Genomic DNA, 26306 nt, shown 5'->3' on the forward strand with positions numbered 1-26306 from the left:
GGGTCAGAAATACTGGGCATCTGGCTCTTTGCTTCAACTGACGGAGGAGCCATTCTTGACATCTAGAACCGCTTCCAGCTGCAACCATCAGGCTGGGCGTTTAGTACCAGGGTTTGGCTTTGCCCTCAGCTGAGTGTCACACTTGGATGCCACACCCATGAAGCACGGTCTTCTCCTCGGGTCTTGGTCCCAGCACTTCTTCATCAAGTCAACCAGCTGCTGGTGTTCCCCTGGCCACTCCTCACCGACGGACACGAGACAGGGCCTCTTGCCTGCTGACACCCTGGCTATGATGGCCATCATGCGGGCTCCTGAAAAAGAGTCAGCAATGTGCATTGGACTGGTTTTCCATTAATATATTGGAGCAGCCGGGAACTATGGTAGTGACAGCAGGGTGTGCCATCCAACTGGGGCCACCGACTTGCTGCTTAGGAACCGCACTGCCTTGTTTGGAGCAAACCTACCTCTGTGCCTTTGCAACAGCTGAGGGTCGGCAGTCCGTTGGAGCAAGCCCTGTGATCAGGGGCAGCCTGTGCCTATAGATAAACTCAGCAGTCGCCTAGGGCTCCGAGTTAAATGGGGCACCAAATTCCCTGCCACTTCCCCTTACACCTGGCTTCGGCCCCGGAGGAGCATCGTGGCTTCCCTGCACCGCAGGAGGGGTGAGTCAGCCCTGGGAGAGATGAGTGCTAGCTTCCTCTGGGGGGGGGGGGGGGAATCATGGAAGGAGGCGGCTGCAGGGGACTCTCTCCCCCCACTGGCACCCTGTTCCCTCTCCCCCGTCCCCAGCCACAGAACTCCATCCCCGACCCCCTTCTCCCCAGCCACAGAACCAAAAACCTCAGTCTATATCTGCCCTTGGGGTTGGGGGAGGGCAGGGGGAAGCACCAATTGCATGGTTCACCTAGGGCGCCAGTTGCTGGCAGCTAGTCTAGGGATGCCTCTGATTATCCCCCCAGTCCCTAAAGCAGGCTGAAAGTTTATCGCCATGCTGATGGGAGGAGGCCCCTGTCTCTTAGATGACACCGTGCCATTTAAGTCAACAGATGAAGCCACTAGTTGATTTTCAGCTCATTTATCCTCAGTTCCCAACAGCAGCATCTGGTCACATAGTCACCAGACAGGCAGCCTGGTCTAAGTGCAGGAATGGCAGTCAGGGCTTTTTGAGTCTATTCCTGGCGCTGCCACTGACTCACACTATGGCTTTGGGCGAGTTACTTGATTCCTCTCCACTTCAATTTAGTCTGCTGTATTTTCCAGGGCTGTTGGGACTTGGGGTTACTCATTCAGCGAGTGCACAGTGCTTTGGAGGCAAAGATCGGTGTGGAAAGCTTTGTAATTTTTAATGCTATCTGAGCGTGGCTTCTTTTGCATAAGAACCTCTGAAATGATAATCCCGGAGCCGCAGGCAAAGATAGGTCAGCAGCAACAGCCCATGCAACATTCCCAGGAAACCCCAGCCCCCTCTACCCACCTTGCCTCAGTGATTCACTTGCCAGTCATCATCCAGCTCCTGCCACAGGGGCAAATTGCAGTCTGAAATGGCCGCTCATCCTTGGTGAGGGGGTGTGGCCCTGCTGCCGTTGCCTATCCTGGCTGTCTCCTTGCAGCCCTAGTACCCTCAGGCCTTAAGAGCAAGGCCTCAGCCTGGGAGTTTGTCTGGCCAGTGTTTCCCAGCTCTGCCCGCCCCCACCCCCAGAAGCCTCTATAGCTTCCCGAACACTCAGATTCCACTTGCTCTACTGCTGGAGCAAGAGTGAGTCAGCTCCCACCAGGAGCCCTTACATACACAGCCCCAGCAGGGGGGGGGGGGGGGGCACTAATTGGCTGTATCCGCCTCAGCTGCAGGCTCCACTCTGACAGATTTCTCCCAGGGCTGGGTTTAATCCTTGTTAGGCCGGTGCGGGACAGCCTCCCCATCACAGTCCCCTCCTATCTAACTTGAGATGTAAGGAATCCGGGGAACATAAGTCGTTGGCCTTTCTCCTGTAGGGCACCCCACACTGACCAAAGCCAAGCTGATACCTAAATGCAAAGGCCAAACAGAACCGCGGTTGCTTCAATAACTCTAAGCAGTGCCTGTTGAGCAAGAGCCCACATGCTGCCTGCATTGTGGTTTAATGTTATTCCTCTCCTCCGATGGCCTAACAGGGTGTGATGGAGCTGGAGGCGATACAGCACACAAGTCATGCCGGGTCAGAACTGTAGAGAAATGCAGCTGGCTGGAGACAGATGACTCTCCACAGATAAACTCACCCCTGATGAGGGGTAAGCAGCACATGTCGCTCCCGGCATGTTCCGCACCAGGGACATTATGCAAGGAAGAGAGCCAGAATGTAAACAAAATTAGGCAATGCACAATCGCTCTCACATCACACAGGAGTGAGACAGCAACTCCACGCTGACCTCTGGACAGACATCCCCAGCTGCGGCTGCCTCCCCTCTAGTCACTGCTGGGCAGCCCTTGTTCCCGGTGGCCTGGTGCTCTGGAGAAGTATTTCAGGTGGGACGTAGCTCAGGGTGCCCCTCAAGGCTGATCTCTCCATGTACGGCATCCAGCTCGGCTGCTCCATCCATCTAGATAAGCCAAAATCTGAAATCCGGGCCAGTTATACCCTCCCTTTCTAATGCCCAGCACACCCCCTCTGCCTGCTTGCTCAGACAGCTGCGCCCTACATGGCTACAGACAGATGGAAGGTGTTGAGGTTAAGGTGCAGGGAATTAACTTCTGAGGTGTGTTGAAGTCAGTGGGAAATTTGCCATAGAGTTTGATGGGGGCCAGGATTATGTAATAAAAACTGGATCCCTGGATCCAATACCCAGCTATGCCACACTCTCCATTTGACTCTCCGTGTCTTGGTTCCCAGCAATGTTCCCTCTACTTTTTTCCATCCATGTGCAGAATAAATTGTTTCCAGTTATGTGCACCACCCTTAAAAACACAAGCAGCTATGGGTGCTTCTGCTAATCAGCTGGGCGGTATTTGAATCTCTCTTAGGTGACCCCCCCCAAATGCTCGACTTACAGGAAACACTGGTTCCCAGTCCCACCTTGTATGTTCTGTCCCTTTCTTCTACTCTCTGTTTTGTCTATTTCAGCAGTTGGCAAACTAAGGCAGGTGATGTTCTTTGGGATAATCCAAAGTCTGAAATCTGGGCCAGTTACAGCCTCCCTCTCTAATACCCAGCACACCCCGTCTGCCTGCTTGCTCTAAACAGCTGCTAAGCACGACTGTAAAACAACTAATAAATAACATCGATAATGGAGAGAAGCCATTCTTATACACCCAGCCCTAACGCCTTACCTTATCGTGCCTATTCCCATCTAGAAGGATATTTCCCAGTTTTAAGTCGAAGTGAAGCAAAGGGGGTGTCATGCTATGCAGGAAGTTCATAGCAAGCCCTGTCTCATGGATAATGCGGAACTTGAGCTGCTAGGACAGTTTGTGGGAGTCTCCTAAGACCCCAGGACCATGTGTTCCATCACTGCCCCCAGAGGGCTGTTGCAAAGCCCATAGATGGGGACGATGGGCTGAAGCAATGGTGCAGTCTAGGCCTGCATGACACACACACCCAGAAAGTGTGTGGTTTCTTCTAGCTCATTTTGGGGGGATTTGGGAGCCTTACACAACCCCACCTTGGAGCCTGTCTGAAACTTTGCAGATAAAAGAGAACTGAATTGTTTCTATTACATATGAGAGCACGGGACTGCTGGGGAGGGACACAAGGGGGACACCGGCCATGTGACTCCCTCCCCCCATGACTCCTCCTTGGCAGAGGGAAGCACAGTGGAGCAAGATGGGCTAAGGCCAGGTTGCTCTTCTTCCTGCCACTAATCCCATGGGCTGCCTTGGTCACGTGGGGCTGGGGACAGCTCTACCCACAATGGGCTTAAAAACTCAGCAAGGGAGATTTAAGTTGGACAATAAGAAAATCTTCTTGTCAGGGTGGTTAAACACTGAAAGAAATTGCAGAGGCTGTGGAATCTCCATCACATATTTAAGACACCTGTCAGGGACAATCTAGATGGTGCTTGGTCCTGTCGTGAGGCCAGGGGACTGGATCTGATGACCTCTTGAAGTCCCCTCCAGTTGTAGTGTTCTATGATTCTATGGTAGAGGGCAGCATCATATTTACAAAGGTGCTTTGCTGCCTTTCTGGCTGTGTAAAGGGGCCTGAAAGAAGATGGAATCTGCTCTCTAACAATACTCAGCTGATGTAGAACCTGCATAAAACTCTATAGCAGTCCTACTTCCAGCCCCTGCAGCCGAGGCAGATGTGGGGCATGGCCAGAGGCACTGTGAATAGTCTGTGCGTCTGAGATGCCAGGAAACAGCACATGAATTAAAGCAGCCCCAAGGTTGCTCTGAATTAAGATGAGAGCTAGGAAGACCCCCTTGCAAAATCCTACAATATGGAGGGTGCAAAGTGGCTTAGTTCAAAAATAGAGTTACTTAAATCCCAGAGAGAACTGTGCAGTGTATACTAACGGGGCACATCTATAGGTAATTACTCTAAATTTAGGCATTCAAATTTCTTTTTCAAACCCTAGTCACAGTGCAAACATTTTCATAACCTTCAGTTATTAATTCCCTCCTTTCCCCAAAATGTAAATACCTTTTTGTCTGCATGTAAGGACCCCTCTGCAGTGTATCTGTGTTAGTTTGTGGAAACCATTCAGTGAAAGTTACTAGGAATGCCTATACAAAAAAAAAAAAAAAAAGCAGAAGTGACTTTTCTAACTTTGTTTCCCAAGTGGAGGGGAATACAAAATCAGCATTCAACCAAAGAGCATAAGTAATACAAGCTAAATGAAACGGTCTCTGAGGGGTGGCCGTGTTCGCCTGTAACTTTAAAAACAATGGGTAGTCCTGTGGCACCTTAAAAACTAACAAATATATATATAGTATCATGAGCTTTCGTGGGCTCACCTGAAGAAGTGGGTTTTGCCCATAAACGCTCGTGATGCTAAATATATATATATATATATATATATATATATATATACACACACACACTTAAAAGAAATAGCTGACATTCAGATTACATGTTCTCAGCTGTTTTTAGCAACACAGAAGAAGGGAGGTTTATATAATATATACGCACGTGTGAGGGAGATGTAACCTGACAGAGTCCTACCCATAAATGGTGAAAGGCAGCAACTTTGGTCTGTGAGTGAGTCACAGACACGCTCTGCACTGGCTTTGAATACCCTGTCTTTGCTCTGGGTCCATTCCCAATGCAGTGGGTTAATGCCTTCAGGACAGTGAGGTGTGAGTCCTCACAAGGAGTTACAGGGGAGACAGATGCACACGACAAAGAACCCCAGGGAACGTGGAGGCTGGGCTAGTCCAGGAGCACAGAGCATTGTAACTGGGAGCTCTCTGGTCTAGCAAAGACACTTGGACTGTGCTCCCTTGTTCTTTTTTCCACCCATCTCTAACCTCTCTGAGCACTGGCTAAAAATCCGCAAACCTTAATGGGAGGCATCTAAATCCATTATTAAGAATTTAAACAGCAGTAGGCCAATATTTTTTAAAAGTGCTCAATTTCCACAAAGCCCATTAAAGTCAGTAGGAAATCACTTGGGGCATGACCAGAAGCCATGGTTATGGAGACACCTGTACAGAATTTGGCCACTAGGCTTGACTGTTAGGGGACAATTTTCTTGGCACTGAATACAGAGCTTTGTTCATACTGTGCACACACAAAGGCGAGAAAGCGAATGATTTCACTTAACAGTTAAGTTTCCTGATTCCTTCCAATGCCAAGTCCCACGGGAGGCTGTTGAGAAGCTCAGAGAGGCTCCTTTTCCTTAGAACTTTGTTACCGAATCAACGCAGCTGTGGACAGATGGCAGGTTGATTGACACCTCAGAGTTTGGAGGGGGGGGAGTGTCCTTGTCGGAGCTGGAATCCAGGAGCAGACAGGGGGAGCATGTCACAGCATAGACCCTCCTCCATCGCTTGTGCGTCACTTGGTGCACCTGCCCAAAGCCTCCGCTAGGCAACCTGACCCACTCTCCTTCAAAATCACCCGTATTGAAAACTGTTCAACTGCCCGAGCACCGGTGCATTGTGAAAGCATGAGGAAGCGGCAGCCCTGCCAACTGCCTTCTGCTTGTCTGGTATCAGGAAGGAACCCAGGGAGACTGCTTCCTGATACTCATTTGCACTAGAAAGAGGGTGGGGTGGGGTGTGAGGTGCGTTGTGTTGCACACTGCCAAAAGGTGGGTCCAAATGTGACTTTTAATCATCTGCCAAGACGTCATGTTAACAGATCCTAGCATATCGTGCCAAACCCTGAATGGCACTGAGGCCAGGAGTACCCCTCACCCACATCCTCAAAAGTAGTTCGGTTCAAAACATAATGCAGAGTCTGAGCCTCCTTCTCCAGGCTTTTATAAGATTGTCCATCCCTCTAGTATTGTGGATATGGATAAATATAGTGGAAACTGCAATGCAAAAAGGAACCACGCAAATGCCCCTGTTCCACCACAACTGCAATGTAGGCAAACATAGCCTTGCGCTTGCTTGAACAGGATCGGACATTTGCAGCTAAAGGAGTCCTCTAGGCACTCCCAACTCCTCAGTAGGTGGTTTGTAGGTCAAAAGGTGAAAGGGGTTTTATTTAAAGATAAATCCAGAGGGGTCTAGTGCTGCAGACTTGCCATGTTCCCCAGGGCAGGTGGCTGTAAATAAAGGAATATGACAAAAATACTCCAGGTGACACAGGAGAAGACAAATGAGAATGGCCCCGCACAGACCCAAGGGGAATAGAAAGCATGAAACTGAGAAAGTGTTAAAAAGAAGCAGAGAGAGAGAGGATAGGAAGGGCTATTACCTACAGGATGAACCAGATATTCAAGTGCCTGAGAAGCAAGGGGCAGATAAAAGTCCCAAGAACTGAACGAGTGGTAGAGGCTTAGGCAGAAATTGTGTGAAGTCTGGTGTCCTGAACAACGTATCTATCTAAATATCCCCTTGTAGTGTCCATTAGCTAGGATACCCTGTTGCATCTCTTCCTGCATAAACAACACTGTTGTATGCTTCAAACACGGCTGCATTTTAGTGGAGAATGAAGCAATGCCCATTTATAAACATACAGGCTGTGTCTACACTGGCGTGATCCTGCGTAAAAGCTGCCGCTCTTGCGCAAAAACTTGCTGCCTGTCTACACTGGCCACGTGTTCTTGCACAAGTAAACTGACGTACTAATGTATGAAATCAGGGCTTCTTGCGCCACAACTCTGACGCTCCCGCTCAGGAATAAGCCTTTTTGCACAACTGTTCTTGCGCAAGAGGCCAGTGTAGACAGGCAACATGAATTTCTTGCACAAGAAAGCTCTATGGTTAAAATGGCCATCAGAGCTTTCTTGAGCAAGACAGCGTCTACACTGGCAAGGATGCTTTTGCGCAAAAGCACATGCCAGTGTAGACACTCTCTTGCGCAACTACGTTAACGCAAGAACTCTTGCACTAAAGAGTTTTTGCGCAAGATCTCGCCAGTGTAGATGTAGCCACAGAGTCTGATTCTCATTGGCACTAAGCTTTAAAGAGAGGCCTTAAAGAGGGCCTAGACCCCATGAGGACTAACCTTATCATAGGTAATCAGCCATTTGTAAATTAGCTGAAGGGCTTTTTGTTCTATCTTCTCCCAGAGGGAGCCTGCTGTCACCTTAAATTGGGAGTAAACCAGTGCAACATGCTCTCATGTATCCTGTCAATTATTAGTGCATCTGTATTCCTGATGTCTAGCTGAAGACATACAGGCGACCCCCACACTTACAACCTAATTGGTTCCTGGAGAACTATCGTCAGTCGAGCCGTTGTAAGTCGAACTCTTATTTCCCATAGGTGCAATGTTATAAATGACGGTTCTGTTCCTGGAAATCCATGTCATACCCTCAAAATACCAAAATTGTCTACGGAAATGGAGGAAAACTAAACTAAATAGTTCAAATAATGCACAAAAATAACTAAAAAGTGAATGTGGCAGAGATGCGCGCAGTTCAAGCAGCAGTTGCAGAGTGGCGAGTCTGACTGACTTTGTACGTTTCCTGTTTTGGGACGATGTGTGGAGTCTGCATTCTACACCGTCATAAATGTGAGCTGCGGATGTAAATTGGAGGGTTTTAGGAGCTATCTTGCATGAAAACAATGGTTGTAAATGGGGGAGTTGTAAGTTGGGCAGTTGTAAGCCGGGGGTCGCCTGTACTTCCCAAAGCGGACATGGTATTTGTTGCATGGGGCATGAGCTACAATGCTATGTGGCAGAAGCAGGAATTGTGTTAGTCTTTGTCTCCTGGTTCCACTTTTGGTATTCAAATTTCTGAGGCCAACACCCCGGCAATGGAATCTTCCCTCTTGCACAACTGGACTACACACACGTTTTGCTTCTAAGAATAGCAAGTGGCATGCCACAAGTTGTTGCTGGGTTTCCTTGGCAGCTCTCCCTCCAGCTGGATCTCCACCAGAACTCTCCCAAACTGGAGTTTTCACCCAGTTTTCCTATCTAAGGAGGAAGTGAGGAACCCAGTGGGGGAGGTAAATGCACACTGTGTCTCTTCTGATGTGTATATTCTCATGCTACTTTTAGGACTTCTTTATAAAACTGATCTCCTCAAAAGGCACGTCTAGACTACCCATGGCTCCTGAAAGAAGATATGCAAATTAGGAGCATATTTGCATATCTTCTTCCAATCCCTATTTCAGAAGAGTTTTTTTCGGAAAAAAAAGCAGTCTAGACAGGGGTCTTCACACAAATCCCCCCTTTTTTTGAAAGAATCCTTATTCCTCAAAAAATAAAGGTTTACAGGGTTCTTTGGAAAGAGGGGGATTACACGCGCAAACTGCCGTCTAGACTGCTTTTTTTTTCCTGAAAAAAATCTTCCGAAAAAGGGATCAGAAGAAGATATGCAAATTCACGCCTAATTTGCATATCTTCTTTCAGAAGCTGTGGGTAGTCTAGATGTAGCCAAAGAAAGCAGCACAGACACAGATTTTCTGAGCATTGTATGAATCACACATCAGTGAAATGAATCAGCCTCCTGTTAATTAATCAGGTGCCTGTTGACAAATGCAAGCTTGTAAAGGCCCCATGGTGCCCTATGGGTTGAGGTGCACTCATGACGATCTTGCATTGAAGTTTCCGCCTGGCCCACAGGAATGCAAAGTTCTGGTTGTCAGAGCAGTGAACTGGAACTCTGGTGCAGGGAGAGAAACACCTTTGCGGCTCTATTTCCTTCTGGGGCTAGGAAAGCACTATGCTTTCCATGCAGTGATCAAAATAACCTCTTCACACCCCAAGCCTATTTCCCATCGAGGAAACAAACTGCACTGGCAGGCTCAGGGTTCTCAGAAGCATCTGAGCCAGGGCTCAGGACTGCTGGAAGGGTTTAGTCTCAGAAGCAGAGGGTTCTTTTTCCCATGTCTAGGTGCAGGGAGACGGGCAAAGCGTATGCGAAGTTTGGAGAGCTTGTGTTAGCTCAAATGAAGGGGAAAGCAAACGGTTCCACCCTATGTATGGTGAGTAAGCTGGCATGCAATCGAAAATAAACCTTTATGCAGAGATGCAGCCACTTCCTACATCTTCCTCAAAAGTCAAAGGTGTGGCCCTCAGATGGCATCACAAATTATATTTTCCTAGCATGGGGATTCCCAGTGAAGTACAGAGTTCTGACAGTTTTCAGCAGCACTGCTGTTCCTCTACACGGCCACACTGCACTCAGAACAAACAGACTGACTTGTGTACTAAGGGAAACATTCCCAGTTCTGCCTCAAGGGGGGGAAATGATAATTGACCCCTCGCACTTTGTAGCTGGGGTTCCGATCATTAATGACCCTACAGTGCCTGGGGCCTTCAAGATCATAACTATGGGGCATTATCGCAAGGTTCGTGTGAAATTTCACAATAACCAGGGGTATGTCTACACTGCCACCCTAGTTTGAACTAGGGTGGCTAATGTAGGCATTCGAAGTTGCAAATGTCAAGTATCAGAGGGGTAGCTGTGTTAGTCTGAATCTGCAAAAGCGGCAAGGAGTCCTGTGGCACCTTATAGACTAACTGAAGTGTAGGAGCATAAGCTTTCGTGGGCAAAGACCCACTTCGTCAGATGCATGTAACCACAGGACTCTCGCCGAAGTTGCAAATGAAGCCCGGGATTTAAATATCCCAGGCTTCATTTGCATCTTGCCGGGCGCTGCCATTTTTAAATCCCCCTTAGTGCGGACTCCGTGCCCGTGGCTACGTGTGGCATGGAGTAGGTAGTTCGAATTAGGTTCTCTAATTCGAACTACCGTTACTCCTCGTGGAACTTCCACTCCTCGTGGAAGAGTAGGTTTCTTGCTGGTCTCACAACCACTCACTTATCCATCCAGGAAATGTCAGGAGCCGATTCCCCTTTCATAGTTAAGATGTCAACATGGACATGATCTGCCAGAGTACATTGGGGGCACGGCCACAGCTTTGCTATGCTGGTTCCACACCCACTGGGAAACCGAAGCAACACAACCAGAGCAGAGAAGTCTGCAAATCTGCCTCATATACCTGCCAGCATTTGATTATTTTGATAGCAGCCTTTAACTACCTGAACGGGGGTTCCAAAGAGGATGGAGCGAGGCTGTTCTCAATGGCGTCAGATGACAGTACGAGGAGCAATGACCTCAAGTTACAGTGGGGGAGGTCTAGGTTGGATATTAGGAAAAACTACTTCACTAGCAGGGTGGTGAAGCACTGGGATGGGTTCCCTATGGAAGTGGTAGAATCTCCATCCCTAGAGTTTTTAAGTGCCGACTTGGCAAAGCCCTGGCTCGGACATTTTAGTTGGGATTGGTCCTGCTTTGGGCAGGGGGTTGGACTCAACTTCCTGAGGTCTCTTCCAGTCCTATGATTTGTCAGAGCCCTCCAGTCCTTTTCATAGCTGTTGGTTTTATACACAGCATTACTGAGCAGGTCTTTTTTTTGTGCGTGCCCAACTTTCATTTCTATTTTCACATTCTGTGAACAGCCACAAGTGTTCGAACCTGGTGGAGAGAGAATTTTAAATGGCGTCTCCTCTTTTGTTGCGGTGTCCTGCTGTCATACTCTCCCTCTACGCTCCAATTCTTAGGCTCCCTCATGCTGACGGAAGGAAAGGAGATAAATATTTAAAAGCAGAGACTGGATTCCTCAGTCTTTGGGCCAGCAGCAGCTCTATGAAAGCAACACAGTGTGCAAATCAAATCCAATGCTGTTCTGATTCACCTAGCAGCAGCATGGAGACATCGGGATCAGCCAGGCACTTGTGGGTCACAGGCTGTAGGTTTCTCCACATTGGGGACTGCACAGACTCTTGGTTTTGCACCTGAGGTGCAGCCAGAGACAGATGAAGATGCTTCCTAGGACAGCAACACCGGTCAGTGAGCCTAAAACAACTGGGATCAGCACAGCAGAGCTGGGGCCTGAAAAGAGCAAGGGAATCCAGATGTGAACTGCACAGCAGAAGCCGTGTCTCAACCTGGCTCTGCTTTCTCCACCGTGCCAGGAAGTTCTGCAAAGTCCCCATCCCTGGGGCAGCCCACATGGATAACAGCTTTGCAAGCACTTCAGCTTCTTTGTGGCAGAAGCCCAGCAGAAGCTGTTGTGAAAATAAATTTGACAAAGATTTGAGAAATTAAGTGTCTCAAAGGGGCAATGTCTATAGATTTAATAAAAATGTTATAGTCTGTGAAATGCCAAATTGAATCTCTCTCCCGGGTCTCTAATATTTCAGTGGTATCTGACTAACGAAAAGGCTGCTGTGGGTGAAAAAGCCCCTTTTGACACCCAGTGTAAACAGCTCCTTGAAGCCTGCCTTTACAAAATTCAGCTCTGCTCTCCTCTCAATTACACTAATGCAAATGACTTCAGTGTGGTTTCTATGGGGTAAGCTACAGTACAATGTGAAAGGGCCACTATCTCTTATCCTGAATTCTTCCAGTACAAAACCTGAGAACAAAAACTGGTTTGTAGGGATGTTAAAATGGTTAACCAGTTAAATGCTAGTGCTTAACCAATTAACTGTTTAAAATTAGGGCCTGCCGCCCGGCCTGCCACCCAGCCCCGGGGTCCCGTCCCGCCAGCCTCTCTGTAGCTGCGGCTGCTCCTGCTTAGCACAGCTGGCAGCCCCCCAGAGTTCACCAGCAAGTGTCTGTTATACAGTTACCTGGTAAGCATACTTGCTGGTATGCTCATCAGTTAACTGTTTAACATCCTTACTGGCTTGGCACTAAAATGGCTGCACTACTCTTTGATTTGTAAGTCCCAGGGAAAATCTAACAGACTACCCCTTTTCTTTCCCCTCATTTCTACCACAATCCAGTTACTTTCAGGTCAGGGGTGGTTACAGTTTTCCCACATTCCATTTTTTTACTACATTTGCAGTGACATTTTCCAGCAGCATTTCTAATGCCAACCAAAAAAGGAGAGATTTTGCCCATCAACATTTTTGCTATCTTTATCAATCAGCTTCATTTAAAGGGTTCTCTTAAAAGTTTGGGAAGCACGGAGCCCCCAGATGACCCCCAGATATTTGGTGGCTGGTCCTGTTTGAAAAAGGATGTGTCCAAAGGGAAAATCTACTGGATCTGCCATTGATTAACCACTGTGCTTGGGATTCAGGGAAAAGAAACCAGATCTGAGTGGCAGGCAGCTAAGTCCCACGCTGAGAGACCAGCTTAAAACAGCACTTCGGTTTGTGCTGGTTCTCTGGCACAGGACTGAATGTTGCCCTTGCAGAATTTCCCAGGTTGGCTCTTTATTGTTGCGACACTTACAATGGAAGATGAAAGCATTTCCTAGCATGGTCTTGCCTCACTGCGAGTAAAAGGCCCTACGTCTCCTCTGTCTCCATTGTGCATTTTCAAAATAGCTTCTGCAGCAAACCCAGCTGTGCCACAGTGATTAAAACACTCAGGGCTGGATTCTTTGCTGGTGCTGATCAGCGCAGCTTCATTGACTTCAATGCAGCTATGCTAATTTACACCAGATGAGGACCTAGTTCCAGACCCGTCAGTGGGAGGGAGGGGGGCAAAAGGGCCAATTGCCCAGAGACCTGGATGATTTAAAAGAGCCGCAGGAATCCCAGCCACTGCTGCCATAGTAGCAGCTGGGAACCCCAATGGGCCCTTTTAAATTGCCCGGGTGTGCTGCACGGATGTGTGGATGGAAAGTGGAGCCCCCTATAGGGCAGACAGCCCTCGACTCCACTCTTTCCACCCGCAGACTCCCCCCTTGCCCAGCGAAGGTCCAAGCACCCATTTACCCTCTGCCAGAAGAGACTCTCAGGCTGGCCCCAGCTGCGCCTCCCCTCCCTTCCTCAGACCCAGCCTGTTCCAGGGAAAAGCATCTCTCCAAAGATGTTTTTGATACTCCCTCTGCAGGTTCCAGGGCTGCTGAGTAGCAAATACCACAGGACCCTACATGAGAGCGCCTTTGGAGAGACGCTTTTCCCCAGAGCAGGTCGGGACTACAGAATGGAGGCGAGACACAACTGCAGCCGATCCGAGGCTCTTCCAGGTGTGGGTCCTCTGGCCAGGAAGCAGGCGTGGGAAGGGTTTCTCTGGGCTGGCGGGAAGTGAACTACCATAAATTAGCGTATATAACCTGCATCCCTGTATAATATGTACTCGTGTATTACCCACAGTTTTTCTTTCATGTGTAAAAAAAATTGTAGATTACCCACGGACGTACATAACCCACAGGTAATGAACCGTCAACGAAAAGTCTGTTTGGGAGTGAAGAAAAGAAGAAGCGGAGATTGAGAAATTAAATCCTCGGAAAAGAGCGCGCCAACGAAAGGAAGCCAAGTGGCCAAAACTAAAAGAAATCCTGGTAAAGTGGGTTCTTGCAATAGCCAATGTGTGGTGTCAATGGTAGCCATAAAGCTCAAGCCTCGACTTATTGCTGAGGAGATGAAAATTAATGATTTTAAAGGGGACTCGGGTAACTGGGTTTACAAATTTATGAAAAGAAACAACCTTTCAGTTCGAGCATGGACATCTGTTGGGCAATGTCTTCCTGACGAATGGGAGAAGATAGAAGATTTTAAATATTTTGTCCATAAAGAAATTAACCAGCTGATTTTATTATGTTAGTCTTGTCTTCTTTTGAGTAAAAATCAGCTTGTCTAAGAGGCGGACATGTATACCCCGCCGGGGAGGGGGTGCGGAGCAGGGTTTGTAAAATGTGTATAACCTGCGGGTTATATTCGCTAATTCACAGTACTGGCTCCATTTGTGGGAGAAGGCAGGGGGCCCATTCATTTTCTGTCCTGGGGCCCGGTATTACTGCCAGTGGGCCTGCCTACTTCCTACTGGACAGCACAGAGGGCTGGCTGGTACAAGGCCTGTGTTGCTTGCACCTGACGGTGGTCTAGAGCAGTGTTTCTCATCAGCCAGTCCATAGACTGGTGCTGAACCATGATATTTCCCTGACTGTTCAGGAAGGCAGCATGCCAGTCCCTGGTATTGAGACGGATGCTAGAGCTCAGAGCCATTTTCGAGCCGTGCCGTGCTGATGAAGTGAGCCCCTTCCATCCCCCCTTGTTTGAGAGATCTGATCATGCAGCTTTACGGGGAACTTGGTACTAGTGGCAAAGAAAGCGCCAGCAATTTAATTCTCCTTAAGAGCTTTGTAAGCCAAAATATTTGTCATAAATTGCAGGAAATTCACACCAGGCTGGAAAAATCAATGCAGGCCTATCCTTCTGAGCCCTGGGGATTACATTCCAGGGGGCACTGGTTGTGTGGGCTCAAACCGCAGAGTGAGTTTCTAACCCACTACCCAGTCCCACAGGAGGAAGAGCTGCCAACTCGCCAATAGCACGTGAGATGCAACAGAGAGTGACACCCACCTTCCGCCTGCTTCTCTAGAAATCCAGGCTTTCCTTCCAAAACCGGGCCAACAGAGATCAGAGAGTGCAGGTTTCTAAAGCTGCTTCGGTCACTTTGCTGGGGAATCGTCTCCCTGTTTTCATAGCAATTCTGAGAAAGACGTAAAAAAACCATTTGAATGTCCTAGTTCACCTATATGGACGGGCCGTCCCTGCCAACGGGGGATCTTTGCTGGTTCATCTAAATTAGCTTTTATCACAGGACAAGCTTTGGGTCATTTCAAACCCTCTCTGTCAGCATCATACCCATATCCCATTGCTCCCTGCTGGTACTAGAGGCCCTGCACTGACGGACCTGCACACATACCTGCTCACACCCTGCATGGTCATTCAGGCAGATAGCGAATTTGCAGTGCAAATATGCTGTGGAGTGGTTCAGCATCTGGAACAGCTGCACGGTGAAGCTGGCAGTGCTGGATTTATTGTTCTGCAGTAATTGGATGTGTCTGCATCCGACTGGCAGCCTGGCAAAGACAAGGGAATCCAGTTTCACTTCCAGCAGCCCCCCTCCCATGGGGTGTCCCAGCATCACTGTGCATAGGCGGTTAAGCCAAAAGTCCCTGGCATGTTACTATGATCTCAGCTTGGACACCTTACAGGATTGTAGCTGTTCTGGTGGAGACCACGTGCCGAGAGCAATTTTACCGAATGCTGATTTCACTGCAGCTGTCCGGCCTGCCATTGCAACGCCGCTTACTATTCCCTGACTGATCCAGACTGGCTCGTAAGCAGTGCAGAGGTGACCCAGCAGTACCAGCCCATAAGCCCTTCTCAGTGCTAATGCTACTACTTGGCTCGCCATCTCTGACATACTTTATAATCATTAACACATGAATCCTCAAGTGCCTGGACACTCCGATCCGGAGAGGGGAGGGAGCAGCATCCCAGTGCTGCTGCAAAGAGATGGAGACACAGACAAGGGGAGTAACGTAGCCGAGATCCCACAGCAAGTGACTGGGATCAGAGCCCCCGGGGGTTCCCTAAGGAGCAATGAGATATTAGAAAAAGTAGCTGTCCCCCTCCCTCGCCCATTCCCAGCACAGGCCCTAGCTATAATGCTCAGCCTCTGCCAGCTCTCACAGCAGCCCTGGGTCTGACCTGGGGAATAGACAGCACATGGCATCCGGCCCCTCTGGCCTGGCCGCGGGCGTCACGCAGCACGAGTGGATCCTCACCGTGGAGCGGCTGCCGTTGCTCTGCAGGGTGACGACAGCCAGGAAGGTCTCCGGGGGAGGTGCTGCTTCGTGGAGCCCAGCCCCAACGGGACGCAAACTCATCTGCACAGTGTAGTTCCCAGAGCCACAGGCGTCATCGGATATGACTGCAAAGCTGGAGGGGGAGGGGATAAAAGCCTTCTCCAATGCCAAACACTGGGGATAAACAGCAAGGTGCATGGGATTCAGTCCCCCGGTGGAGCTGTTTATTTCATGGAGGACCTGAGACTCGAGTCAAGTTTTATTATTCCACTCAAAGCACCGAAACCTTTGCAAGAGCCAAGTGGACTCTGTACATTGCGTCATGAGAAAGCCACATGTTTCCAGAACCATCTCAGCTTGGCTCCATGCACTTGCACATCACTGCACGTGCTGGTTTACACAGACATCTGCCTTACGGGTGGGCACAATCATGCCACTAGACACATGATGGCGCCGGCAAATGATTGCGCCTGCAAAACTGCACCCACCGATAGTGTGGGAGGAGCAAAAATACAGGCACAAAATTGGAAAGCTGCTGTTAAAAAAATCAGGCCCAAAGGGCAATGTTGGTGCCTGAAAGGCAGGTTCACAACGCACCTCGGAGTTATCCAAATGTGAAGCCATGTGGGAAGTACTAAGCCCGTAATAATAGGAAACTAGGCTAGTGAGTGGGCAGCATGAGCGGCCCTTCTTCATCTCAGGGGGCCGCAAGGTGACCAGGCCAGTCTCCTGTGATAGGGTAGTTGTGCAATCTGCACTTGTGTGTCTAGACTGTGCAGGTGCCGATTGAACCATAGCAGGGCTTTGATTGGCTGCAGAGGGAGCGCAGGGCTCTCACAGTCAGCGGTGCGTGCAATCAGCATGCCCCTCCCTTCCTGTGCCCTTCCTTTGCGTGTGTGTGCACGTTAGCAATATGGGTAGGTAAGAAAACCACGTTTGGACAAAAAGCCAGTAGAATTTGGCAACCCCGTGTGTGGGCAACGTCACACCGGCCACACACGGAGCCCCGATGGGCTGCATGCGGCCCACAGACTGCAGGCTGCCCACCACTGGACTAACCATTTTTAAAATAGCACTGCAGCTTCCCCGCGTTACTGCCCTGTGGGTCGGGGAGATGCATGGGGGGGAAGGTTCTTGAGGGGTCCAGTGCCATGAGTGGGAGGGGCAAGGGGCCAACCAGCAGGAAATAGTGTGGGGGGGAGATACCCACAGCAGGGGTCGGCCTTCCTGCACGCAGCGGCAGAGGAAACAGAGCAACCCAGTTCCAGCTCGCTCTGCTCCTCCAGCCTAGGTGCTCAGAGGAGGGAGGGACCGCCCCCACACTCCCCATCGGGGAGTGAAACGATGCAGCAAGGAAGCAGAATGAGCTGGGGTCACGTTGTTCCATTTTCCTTGCTGCTGCTGGTGAGTGCAGAGGGGCCGGACCACTGGTCCCGCTAGTCCCCCAGGCTGCCTCACTTGGGGGAAGAAGTGGGGTGGGCATGGAGCAAGGATAGGGAAGGGCAGGGCCTGGGGCAGAGGTGGGTTGTCCCTGCCCTTCCTTGGGCTGGAGGGGGTGTCACAGGGCCAGCTAGTCACCCCCTGCTGTGAATAAATTAGCATGTTCAACCCTTTGAACGCACGAATCTCCCCAAAGGTTCCCAGCATGAATCTCCCCAAAGGTTCCCAGCATCATAATTACCCATCCTGAAGAACATCGTCTGCCTGCATAAAACTCGGCTGCGCCCCGCTCTCAAAAGTGCTGGGACCGGAATCCGGCAGCAGCACAGCCGTTACCAAGTCCTCAGCTTTATCTTCGGTCATTTTGCTTGTTCTAACCTGCTCGCGCTCTGTGCGCACAGAGGGCTGATCTAATGACCCACGGTCAGTAACATCTAGTGAGGAATCCTCCTTTGATGCAAAGGCCATTGGGACCTCAGAAGAATCTGAAGGACTTTCCAAGGCTGGCTGGAACTGGGTTCGATCTTTTGTTAGAAGTGGCTCGGAGTCACTCAGTGCCAGTACCCGGAAGAGAGGTGACTGGTTTATAACCTTAGCCTCAAGTCTATCAGCAGAGGCAGGCAGTTTTATTGCCAGAGATGTTTTGGCCTGAAGAGCAGCAAAAAACAGAGAGGCCAGAGGGATGTGAGTGTGGGAGGAAGAATGCCAAGGATCATTTTTCACATTGTCTTCCAAAGATCTCCTCTCCGGCGGGCGACTTTGCAGGCTTGATGACAAATGAAGCAACTGAGACAGAAGCGTTGGAGCAGCCAACTGGCCAGCTGTCACTTCACCATGCCGGCTGTTGTCTTTACTTGCTGCTTGTGAAACCACCGGGGTCTCATTCGTTCTGGCAATATTTGGCTGCAAAGTGTTCAAGTCAGAGCTGGTATTTGAAGGGACCGGGAATAATGCTTCTGTGCTCGTTAGCGAAGCACTTACCTGATTGTCTGGAACGGCCAAAGGAGAAGCTGATGGAGAACACAAAGTGCTTGATGTTAATCTCCTGTCTCTTTGAAGAGCTGTAGACCCTGCAGAATCTCGTGGCTGTCCTAATGTTGAAGGGAGCCAGTTACCAAGAACCATGGTAGCTGGATGCTCCACCGCATTGCCAGGCAAGGCTGCCGTTGTGCTACTTTTCCCCTGGAGCTCATCTGTTCCTTTTTGTCTTGCATGTATGTTGGTTTCTGGAACATTCTGAATTGATTTTGCTTTTCCTTCCACATTTGGCAGGGAGAGCCCCCCAACAGCCATAATCCTGATTAGGCCGTCTTTCAGACTTAATGCATGGTGGGCGCTCCCAAATATCCGTGAAGATTCTTCTGCAGATGTCCTGGAATGTCTCTGTGGGTCTGTGACGCTACCAAGAAGTTTCCCAGAAACCGTTGCATTTATTTGGCGGCTCTTTGTTGAAAACTGTGTGAGAACTGACCACACGGGTTTCTCTCCTACTGGGGAGGGCTTAGTTATGCTGGGAATCAACTCAAAGAGCTTAGAGAGGTCACGATTCATGGAAGCTGTGAGGGTTTGTGTTGCTGGATGATGTGCCATGACCCCTTCTGAATAGAAATCACCCGTTCCTGCTAAATCTTTGTGATTGTTTCTAGTTGGAAGTGTTGAGGAAGATGACACCGTGCTGGGTACAAACTGAATTTGCAAGGAAGGTTTTCCAAGTGACTCAGTACTTAAGGGTTTGAGTGAGGTGGACCGTGAAGGTGTGATGCTTGTGGATATCTTTAGAGGGAGTTTTGTGCTACCAGCTGAGGACAAATTCAAGGATTCCATCTGTCTCTTCTCAGCAGAAGAGGAAGTAAAGGCTGAGTAACGATGTTGATTAGTGGTTTGTAGAATTAATTCCGTATTAAGCTGTTGCCGACCCACACTCCTTAACTTTGTAAACAGACCTGGAGTTAGAAGGTAAGAGCTGGAGTGCCCCCCGGCTAACAGTGAAGAGATCCTGGAGTCAGAGCTCAGCACGCCAATTGTGGAAAGTGCATGCAATGACGATTTTGAGCTATGCTGGGGAGGTGGCGTTAACGGCAAAGTGGCTGAGTTAAGATGCGTTGCAGAGATTTGACTAGATAAAAGTGAATTATTCTCTTTTGCCTCTTTAGAATGGAGAACAGGCAACTGGACCTCTTCAGGCGAGCTCTTTGTACGGAAGGGCTGCTTTGTGGTGCTCAGCTCCATCAGCGTAGAAGGCAAATGCTTTGATGCTGAGGCGCTGAAGCCAAATAAACTGGCGATTGTTGCATCATTTAGAAGACCAGAAAGTGCTGGCTGTGCCATTACTCGCTTCTCTGGTTGGTAGAAAACAGTGGTGGAAGGGAGGGTTTCAGTGGTATGACGGGGACTATTCCCCATCAAGCGCCCATGGCTGCTTTTGGCAGTAACCAAACCCAGGTCTTGCTTATTGGTGACACAGAAAGAAGCAACATGTTTCCCTTCTGCCCCAAGAGGTGGTAACTCTTGGAGTTCTCTTTTATCAGAAGGTAAAAAGACAAAACCAGGTTTAACCAGAATTCTGTTGGAGGGACTCGTTTCTTTTAAAGGTGCAGTGTTCAGCACTGAAGCCTTAAGTAAGGTCAATAACAATGGCATTCTCTGAATGGAAGACTGACCCTCACCACTGGTGTCAGGGTGTACTGCCGACAGAGGGGCATTTTTCATGGGTTGTAAACACACCATGTCCTCAGAATTTCCAACCCAGGAGGACAAAAACTGGGCTGGCAATAGGAGCAGCAGGTGACTGGCCATGAAAGTATAAAGGCTTTGAGAAGCTGTGACATCTGAGTAATTGAACTGCTGGGACAGCTCTTGTGCCAGAGGGTCCAGAGCCTTAGCAGGACTGCTAAGCACCAACTCCCCCGGGGATGTTGTTAAGCTAGGCAGGTTTACTAGAGTGTGGGCCAGGGATGGGTCAAGGCTGTCAGGATGCCAGTTTTGGAAAGCTGAAGTACCCAAGCTAAGAAGGTCCTTGTGGCCAGGGAACACGGAGGATCCAGGGGATGGGTGGGCTAACAGGGATATTGGGAAAGTACCAGCATTATCCGTCGGAGCAAAGAATTGAGGAATTCTCTCACCGTCGGCATCTTTCAGGGTGCTCAGGTATGGCATCGTGGGGACATCTAGTTGAGATCCAAAATGAACAGAAATGTGTTGTGAAGGATGCCCATGTTGCATGGAAGCAGATGTACCGTCCGGCACAGGATACCTGGCCACAGCAGAAGCAGATGTATCCACCGGCATGGAACTCTTGGCATAAGAAGAGGTGGAATGGGCCAGGGCTGCAGTCCTGGCCTGGGCAGAGGAAGAGGTGGCTGGGACCACAGGCCTTGTGTGGAAAGAGACAGAGGTGGACAGGACCTCAGGCCTGGCAAGGACAGAAGCAGAGGGAGCCAGAAAGTCAGGCGAAGAAACAGAGTAGGCTGGGGCCACAGCTCTGGCCTGGGCAGACATGGATGTGGACAGAACTTCAGGCCCAGCCTGGGTAGAGGCAGAGGGGGCCAGGTCCTCAGGCCCAACATGGGCAGAGGAAGAGGTGGCTGGGTCCTCAGGCCTAGTGTGGGAAGAGATAGAGGTGGCCGGGACCTCAGGCCCAGAGTGGGCAGAGGCAGGGGTGGCCAGGTCTTCAGGCCTAGTATGGTCAGAGATGGAGGTGGCCTGGATGTTAGGCCCTGCATGGACAGAGGTGAAAGTGGCCAGGATCTTAGGCCTGGAATGGGCAGAGGCGGGGGTGGCCAGGTCTTCAAGCCGGGTATGGGCAGAGGTGGAAGTGGCTGGATTGTCAGGTCTGGTGTGGACCAAGGTGGGGGTGGCTGGGTCCTCTGGCCCAGCATAGACTAAGGTGGTGGGGACTTGGGCTGAAGGCCCAGCATGGGGAGAAGCAGAGTTGGTCAGGGCCACAACTCCAGCGTGGGCAAAGACGGAGGTGGACGGGACCTCAAGACTGGTGTGGGCAGAGACGGAGGTGGACGGGACCTCAAGACTGGTGTGGGCAGAGACGGAGGTGGACGGGACCTCAGGACCGGTGTGGGCTAAGGTGGGGGTTGATGGGGCTGAAGGCCCAGCATTGGGAGAGGAGGAGGTAGCCAAGTCCTCAGGTGCAACTTGGGCAAAGGCTAAGATGGAGGTGGTTGGGACCTCAGGCTCGACGTGGGAAAAGGCAGAAGGGGTCGGGTCCTCAGGCCCTAAGTAGGGAGAGACGGCGGTGGCCAGGAACTTAGGCCTGGTGTGGATGAAGGCGGGGGTGGCTGTGTCCTCAGGCCCAGTGTGGACTAAGGTGGGGGTAGCTGGGGCTGAAGGCTCAGCATCAGGAGAAGAGGAGGTAGCCAAGTCCTCAGGTCTGGTGTGAGCAGAGGAGGATGTGGCTGGAGCATCCGGGGCAGCATGGTCAAAGGTGGAGGAGGTCAAGGGGGCAGGCCCTGTGTAGGCAGAGGTGAAGGTGACCAGAACCTGAGGCCTGGCATGTGCAGAGATGGAAGTGGTTGGGACTTCAGGCCCAGCGTAGGCGGAGACAAATGTGGATGGGACTGCAGGCCTGGCAGGGACAGAGATGGAGGTGGATGGGACTTGAGGCCCGGCATGAGCAGAGGTGGAGGTAGTCAAATCCTCAGGCCTGGCGTGGACCGAGGTGGAGGTGGCCGGGTCTTCAGACCCAGCATTGACCGACGCGGGGGTGGCTGGGGCTGAAGACCTGGCATGGGTAGAGGAGGAAGTGGCCAAGTCCTTAGGCCTGGCATGGACCAAGATCGAGGTGGCTGGGGCTGAAAGCTCGGCATGGGGAGAGAAAGAGGTGGCTGAGTCCTCAGGTCCAGCTTGGGCAAAGGCAGATGTGCCCATGTCTTCAGGTCCACCGTGGACAGGGGCAAGGGTGGCCAGGGCTGCAGGCCGGGTGTGGGCAGAGACAGGAATGGCTGAGTCTTCAGGCCTGGTGTGGACATAGATGGAAGTGGACAGGACCCCAATCCTGGCATGGACAGAGACAGATGTGCACAGGACCTGAGGCCCAGCGTGGACAGAGACAGAGACAGAGGTGGACGGGACTTCAGGCCTGGCATGGGCAGAGACAGATGTGGACTGGACCTGAGGCCTGGCGTGGGCAGGGACAGATGTGGATGGGACCTGAGGCCCATCATAGGAAGAGGCAAAGGTGGTCAGATCCTCAGGCTCAGCATGGGCAGAGATGGAGGTGGCCAGATCCTCAGGCTCGGCGTGGGCAGAGGCAGAGGTGGACGGGTCCTCAGGCCCAGCGCGAGTAGAGACAGAGGTGGCTGGTACCTCAGACCTGGTGTGGGCAGAGATGAAGATGGTTGGGACTTCAGGCCCGGTGTGGACTAAGGCGGGGGTTGATGGGGCTGAAGGCCCAGCATTGGGAGAGGAGGAGGTGGCCAAGTCCTCAGGTGCAACTTGGGCAAAGGCTAAGATGGAGGTGGTTGGGACCTCAGGCCCAGTGTGGGAAGAGACAGAAGGGGTCGGGTCCTCAGGCCCTGCGTCGGTAGAGACGGCGGTGGCCAGGACCTCAGGCCTGGTGTGGAACAAGGCGGGTGTGGCTGTATCCTCAGGCCCAGTTTGGACTAATGCGGGGGTGGCTGGGGCTGAAGGCTCAGTGTGGGGAGAAGAGGAGGTAGCCAAATCCTCAGATCTGGTGTGGGCAGAGGAGGGTGTGGCCGGAGCATCAGGTGAAGCATGGTCAAATATGGAGGTGGTCAAGGGGACAGGCCCTGTGTAGGCAGAGGTTAAGGTGACCAAAACCTGAGGCCTGGCATGTGCAGAGATGGAAGTGGTTGGGACTTCAGGCCCAGCATAGGCAGAGACAAATGTGGATGGGACCACAGGCCTGGCGTGGACAGAGACGGAGATAGATGGGACTTGAGGCCCAGCATGAACAGAGGTGGAGGCAGTCAAAGCCTCAGGCCTGGTGTGGACCAAGGTGTAGGTGGCCGGGTCCTCAGGCCCAGCATGGAATGAGGCGGGGGTGGCTGGGCCGGAAGTCCTGGCATGGGTAGAGGAGGAAGTGGCCAAATCCTCAGGCCTGGCATGGATCAAGGTCGAGGTGGCTGGGGCTGAAAGCTCGGCATGGGGAGAGAAAGAGGTGGCTGAGTCCTCAGGTCCAGCGTGGGCAAAGGCAGATGTGCCCATGTCTTCAGGCCCACCGTGGACAGTGGGAAGGGTGGCCAGGGCTGCAGGCCGGGTGTGGGCAGAGACGGGAATGGCCAAGTCCTCAGGCCCGGTGTGGACATAGATTGAAGTGGACAGGACCTCAATCCTGGCGTGGAGAGAGACAGAGGTGGATGGGACCTGAGGCCCATCATAGGAAGAAGCAGAGGTGGCCAGGTCCTCAGGTCCGGCATGGGCAGAGGTGGAGGGGGAAGTGTCCTCAAGTCCGGAGTGGGCAGAGGCGGGGGTGACTGGGGCTGCAGGCTTCATGAGGGCCGAGGCTCGCAGGGTTGCAGGCCTGAGGAGAGCAAAGGCGGAGGTGACTGGAGGTTCTGGCCAGGTGTGCTGAAAGGCAGGCATATCCGGGGCTTCAGGCATAGTGTGCCTGGAAGCGGCCATGCCTGGAGCTGCAAGCCCACTGAGGGCCAAATTGAACATGCCCAGAGGGTCTGCATCAGTGTGGGCAGAGGCGAGGGTGGCCAGAGCTGCAGGCCCAGCGTTGGAAGAGGTGGAGGTGGCCAATCCCACAGGCCTGGCATGTCCAGAGGTGGAGGTGGCTGGGGCCAGAGGCCCAGCATGCGCAGAGGCTGACATATCTGTGTGATTGTCCCAAAAGCTCTGCTGGTGCAGGAGCATATGTGATGTCCCTTTAAGCCCTATGGTGCTTGGGGATAGTTTGAAGCGGAACATCTGTGGTAGGTTGAGTGGATGTCCATCATCAGCTGACGTCCTTAGGGTCTTAGGGGATTTGGATGTCTTAGATCTTTGCTCCACTGTCTGATGCCCCATATCACTTCTCAGAGCTGGGCTTGTGTTTTGTTTGAGACCTTCACCAATTTCCTGGAAAATGACCAATTTACTGGAGTTGACAAACTGGTATGAGGAGAAGGGCTGTGATTGATTCGTGCTGGGCACTTGCAACGAAGAGTGCAGTAAGGCATTTGGGGGAGGCGTTTCTGGGATTGTGAGCAATGGAGAGGGGTGAGTGCCATTTTGTGGAGGTACCTGAAGTGCATACCGATGGGCTGGGTTTCCAAAACCATTCATTTCCACTCTTTGTGGACCAATGGGTTTACTCCCCGTTGTATCTCTCTGGAGGGGTGTAGCTAGGGAAGGCTGCTTTGCCCTTGAAATGATTGCAGCAGGTTCCTCTGAAACTGGCGTTTGCAAGGAGGCTGAAAAGAAGACTCTGATATCTGGATGCAGAGTAGTCCCCTTTGGGGATGCGGGAATCCCAGTAGCAAAAAAAGCTTGGACATCCAGCTCTGGGCTCTTCTCTCTCAACCTTTTGCGAGTGAGAGGGATTAATGCCAGTAACTGATTTGTTGCTGTCTTTGTGAGAGTCTGCACGGTTTTGATGGGAAACGAAGAGGCTGGTGTTTTGGTTTGGTTTTCGTCCAGCTTATGGATATTTAGTGTCGAAGTCATGGAAGAGATTCTGGGATTTGGCATTGCTGTCTGCACAACACCGTCGGGTGGTCGGGAGTGGTGAAATGCAGGAGGTTTTATGAGTGTCCTCTCCCTGGGAGTGGGACTGAACAGGTCAAGGCTGGTGCTAGCTATATGGATTCCAAATGCAGTTCCCCTTTCTGCTTTCCCCGGAGGTACCTCATTTGGATTTTTCATAAGGGCAGAAGAATCAATTTCCCCCCTTGAGATGGGAATGCTCAAGGTACTCAAGGGCCTACTGGTAACACTGCCAGGGCCAGGGATATTTAAAACACCTGTCTCTGTCTGTACTTGTTCAAATGCAGGCAGCTTGTCAGTATCCTTTGTAAAGGTTGTCACGGTGTGCAGATCACTGAAGTTGGCTGTTGACCCATGGGACTGGGGCGATCTGTTGTTTGTAGGGTCATTTGTGGCACTTTGCAATTTATAGGTCACCATGGCTGTGTCGTCTTCTGTGATGGAAAACCCTGCACTGCTCCGTGGGCTGCTTTCTGTGTTCGGTGGGGTTTCTCGGAGAAAGTGCTGGTCTGCCGGTTCACTGGAATGAAGTTCATTTCTGGAGGCACCTAATGAATAGAAAAAGCCCTTTATCTCTTTTCCAGTTAATTTACTTGTAGCTTGTTGGCTGCAGGAGGAGCAGAATGTTAAGTGTCCTGCTGAGTCCAAACCTCACCGTACAAAACTCACACTGACTGAAGAACAGGCAGAGTCTGCATTGCCCCGCCTCAACTTTGCCTCCAATTGCTACCTCTAATCCGCGAGGCCTGAATCACTGCCTTGCACCTCTTGTCATCCATCGTACCACAGCAATACTTGTGTAAAATGCCACCAGACTGGAATGGATCGCTTTACCACCAACTGTTACTTTGCTCAGGGGTAAATGGCAACTTGAGGTGCAGACCAATGGGGAATCAGGCCCTAAATTATGGTCACTGCTGAGTATCACCAGTGACTGTAGATCATGGTTACAAACTTCATGCTAAGCCAACCCCTACAAATGATGAAGCCCTGGCTTAGAAAGCTACATGTATTCATTTTGTCCTCTGTATAGTGGCCCTGGTTTTCAAACAAGGACTCAGCTCTCTATTTCAGGGCCAAGGAGTAATGGTAGCC

The 26306-nt window shown here is 51.0% G+C and overlaps 1 protein-coding gene across 1 annotated transcript; it reads right to left on the minus strand.

The window, feature by feature from the left end:
• Nucleotides 1-10199: 10199 nt before the first annotated feature.
• On the minus strand, nt 10200-25968 carry LOC149521704 (uncharacterized). Its single transcript, XM_089773281.1, has 6 exons — nt 17788-25968; nt 16704-16767; nt 16009-16346; nt 15218-15374; nt 14872-15001; nt 10200-11440 (listed from the first exon to the last, which is right to left on the minus strand). Exons 1-6 carry the CDS (start codon nt 25629-25631, stop codon nt 11289-11291), a joined length of 8685 nt encoding a protein of 2894 aa, XP_089629407.1. The 5' UTR covers nt 25632-25968; the 3' UTR covers nt 10200-11288.
• Nucleotides 25969-26306: the final 338 nt, after the last annotated feature.

This window comes from Pelodiscus sinensis, chromosome 25 (genome assembly GCF_052426305.1).
Source record: "Pelodiscus sinensis isolate ZL-2025 chromosome 25, ASM5242630v1, whole genome shotgun sequence".
Lineage (NCBI taxonomy): Eukaryota > Metazoa > Chordata > Testudines > Trionychidae > Pelodiscus > Pelodiscus sinensis.

Coding starts and splice junctions, on each gene's coding strand:
- LOC149521704 (XM_089773281.1), bottom strand. CDS start 25,631: ATGGTGACCTATAAATTGCAAAGTGCCACAAATGACCCTACAAACAAC. Junction 16,347..16,703: donor CACATTTGGATAACTCCGAG/GTGCGTTGTGAA, acceptor CTCGAGTCTCAG/GTCCTCCATGAAATAAACAG. Junction 11,441..14,871: donor TCTAGAGAAGCAGGCGGAAG/GTGGGTGTCACT, acceptor TGCTCTTTTCAG/GCCCCAGCTCTGCTGTGCTG.